Source organism: Zerene cesonia, unplaced genomic scaffold (assembly GCF_012273895.1).
Source record: "Zerene cesonia ecotype Mississippi unplaced genomic scaffold, Zerene_cesonia_1.1 Zces_u002, whole genome shotgun sequence".
NCBI lineage: Eukaryota > Metazoa > Arthropoda > Insecta > Lepidoptera > Pieridae > Zerene > Zerene cesonia.
The window spans coordinates 2,651,002-2,654,083 of NW_024045132.1; the positions used below are offsets into that span (position 1 = coordinate 2,651,002).

A 3,082-nucleotide genomic window follows, 5' to 3' on the forward strand; every position below is an offset into this window, starting at 1 on the left:
CTCTTATATCGTTCTAGATAGGTCACCTGGTGGTTCAAATGACCCGTAATTTTTTCTATATGGGCCTGTAGTCTACAATAATTTATCAATAAAACCGATGTGAAGTGAATATGGGATAGAGGGATTTCCATGTCATGTTAAAAGAATTAATTAACATTTCATAATTTAGTAAAATATTATTTAACTACTATATTATTTCAATTATATACTATGTGACAAATATAGCTTACATTATTTATTTGACAATGAATCTACATCTGATTATGATTTTAAGTTAGCAGTGTTTCCTCATCATTATTTTTCCTCAACTGTTCCAATGTTTTAATTTTGCTATTTAGAATTGAGACAAATCAAACAAACATAACATTAAACAAAACATCCCAGCTAAGCAGATTCTTGAGTTATAAAGTAGAGGTAGCCTAGTGTGTTTTTGTTACCGCTAACCATGAAAACTTTGATCTTTATATCTCAGAAACTGGCAAAATAATTATGAAAATTCCTTCCTTTATAGAAAGTTAAAATATTCCTGAATGACATGCACTGTGTTTTAATTTGATTCAGTTACTATATTATATATACAGATAAAATATACCTTAAACTTAGGATATTCATTCATATATATTGTGACCATTCCGACATAAGGCAGGAAACCTCTAGCTCGACCCACTACGTCTTTCTTAGTGAGCCAGAGCTGCCCTTGTGCATACAACCCTCTATCATCCACACTATTGTTATCTCCTTTAGTTAAAAACTTCACAGTACCATTATTTCTGAAACAACATATGTGGTAATAAGTACTTCTGCTCTAATTAAATTTAATAGTAAATCAAAATTATGAAGTATCTAAAAAATTATACATAGTAATTAGTGTAACTACTTAGAGTTAATACTCTAAGTAGTGGTGTGTATTTGAGGATTTACAATAAATAAACAGTCCCAAATTTTTAACATTGCTTCAATATAATTATAATAATAATTGGCATGAATTATCTATCTGTATATAGTAGATACTAAGATGTGCATTTGGTGTAATGTTATAGGCTAGAAAGTTTGAACTTAGAAAAAATCAAATTTCTAGTTCCACTTCGACCATTACAAAGTAATTTTTGCAAGTATGAATGTAGCTATCACAGATAGCATCACACATAGAAACAGTGTGGAAATCTTTAGAGAGCATTGTGAATAAATGAAATACCTACTATACAAATGTAAGGTTATTGTGCTTGACCATTGGTGGCTTTGAGATATGAATAGAATATATTTTTAACTATTTACTTCTAATGCCAAACCTGTTACAAGTTAAATTGGCATAAATTTTGTAAACTTTAGTGAAATGTATTATCTGTTTCAAAACCTCATATTGTTAAAAACACAATTAACAATCACATATGAATTTTAATACCAATCTCTTCTAATATGGTTAATGTGATGTAAATCCAACACAGAGGTGAAACCCCAGGGATATCTCTCATTTAATGCAGGCAAACTCGCGGTCAGAAATATGCTATATTTCATATTTAGGTTATAAATTGTACTTCCTTCATCATTTGAAATAATTATGATTACTATAACATTTAAAACAACATTAAAAGCAACATAATTTACATATCATATTTAAAATTAATTGCTGTCGTCATTATTTCGTTTATAAGATGGATGTAAATAATCTGAAATATTATCTTACTTCTCATGTAGCTTCAGAACCCTGTGAACAATTGGAATATCACGGCCCTCAACTTTGAACACTACAATTTCCCCAACACGCACGGGTTCTTCGGGGTAATTGGTGAGGAATAAGAGATCTCCTCTGTGAAAGGCTGGCTCCATACTGCCAGACAACACAACCACGATCGGACTCTCACTGCCGGTTACAACCATTAAACCTTTCCATATCATTAAGGCCGACGATACTATCATACCAAAACTAAGTACTTGGTAAATGAACTGAAAATAATAAAGAAAATAGTTAAATCGGCCGGTGTGTCAGTCACGTCATCTTATTTTTACATTTTTAATCGATATAAATTACCTGGCGCTTGTTCATGCGCTTCACATCGTCAAATAAACTGTCCAACATTTTTGCGATATTGATATTTAAGATCCAAAAGGTATTTTATTTATAATTATTGGTTATCATATGAATATTGGCTTTCAAAAGATATTTTGTAGTAAACGACAGCAAGTAGACAAGCACCAGTACCACGTCAGATCTAAACTTCAAAACAACTCGTAGTGTTGTAAGTGTTTTTTGTCTTAGCTGTCATATTATAAAATCGGTTCAAATCTTACATCGATGAAATAAACAAATGATTTTCATATAAAAATGATACTGAATATTATTGATGTTAACATCAACGATTTACATATTTTCGCTTAAAAGTAATTGAAAAGTAGTACCAGTACTTCACATTCGCAAGTATATGCAAACCCACATGACAGTTTTATAAATGTTTCTACGCAAGTTTTACTCGAAATACTGTTAAAATATTTGGCTGTGACTGAAAGGTAGTACCTATATTACCCTTTGAGTGTAGACGAGCCTGCAGGATATATTTTTTTAAACGCGTCCCAATAATGCACACATAGTTTGCTTTGCAAAAATATGTTTGCAATTACATAAGTTGCGCAAACGGCACGAAAGTTCGTGTTAATTCATATTTTGCATCAATTAGACGTTTCAACTATATTCGTGTGAACGCATTCTCAAACTTTCTTTGGGGTTTAAATCAATGTCCTACGTAATTTTTTAAGCAGTATATATTGAAACTTATTGATTCGTTTTTACCTACCATTTGAAAAAATATATCCAAAGAACATTTGTTCCTATACTCGTATTGAGTTATTTTCTTTTTTGTTATTCCATAAAATACACTAAGAAACGTATATGTAATTTATTGCATTTGCATTTAATTTGAAAAGTACATTCAAAGGCGGGGGTTCAAATCATTTACTATAAAGTTTATTGCCGTTTATATGGCTGGATTTGTATTTTTGACTTAATATCGTTTTTTTCCTCGTAAAATATTCATGCTTCTAGCGGGAAAAAAAAAAATTACGTCATGTTTGCTGAGACTCACCCCCC

General features: G+C 30.9%; 1 protein-coding gene across 1 annotated transcript in view; it reads right to left on the reverse strand.

Moving 5' to 3' along the window:
* The window catches only part of LOC119838317 (signal peptidase complex catalytic subunit SEC11A), a 6,671-nt gene extending 4,447 nt beyond the window's left edge, over positions 1-2,224 (reverse strand). The window contains exons 1-3 of the mRNA XM_038364201.1: positions 2,030-2,224; positions 1,685-1,944; positions 593-770 (exon numbers count right to left, since the gene is read on the reverse strand). Of these exons, the coding sequence (XP_038220129.1) occupies positions 593-770; positions 1,685-1,944; positions 2,030-2,077 (486 nt within the window). The 5' untranslated portion in view covers positions 2,078-2,224. The remainder of the gene's footprint in view (positions 1-592; positions 771-1,684; positions 1,945-2,029) is intronic.
* Between the last annotated feature and the right edge of the window lie 858 nt (positions 2,225-3,082).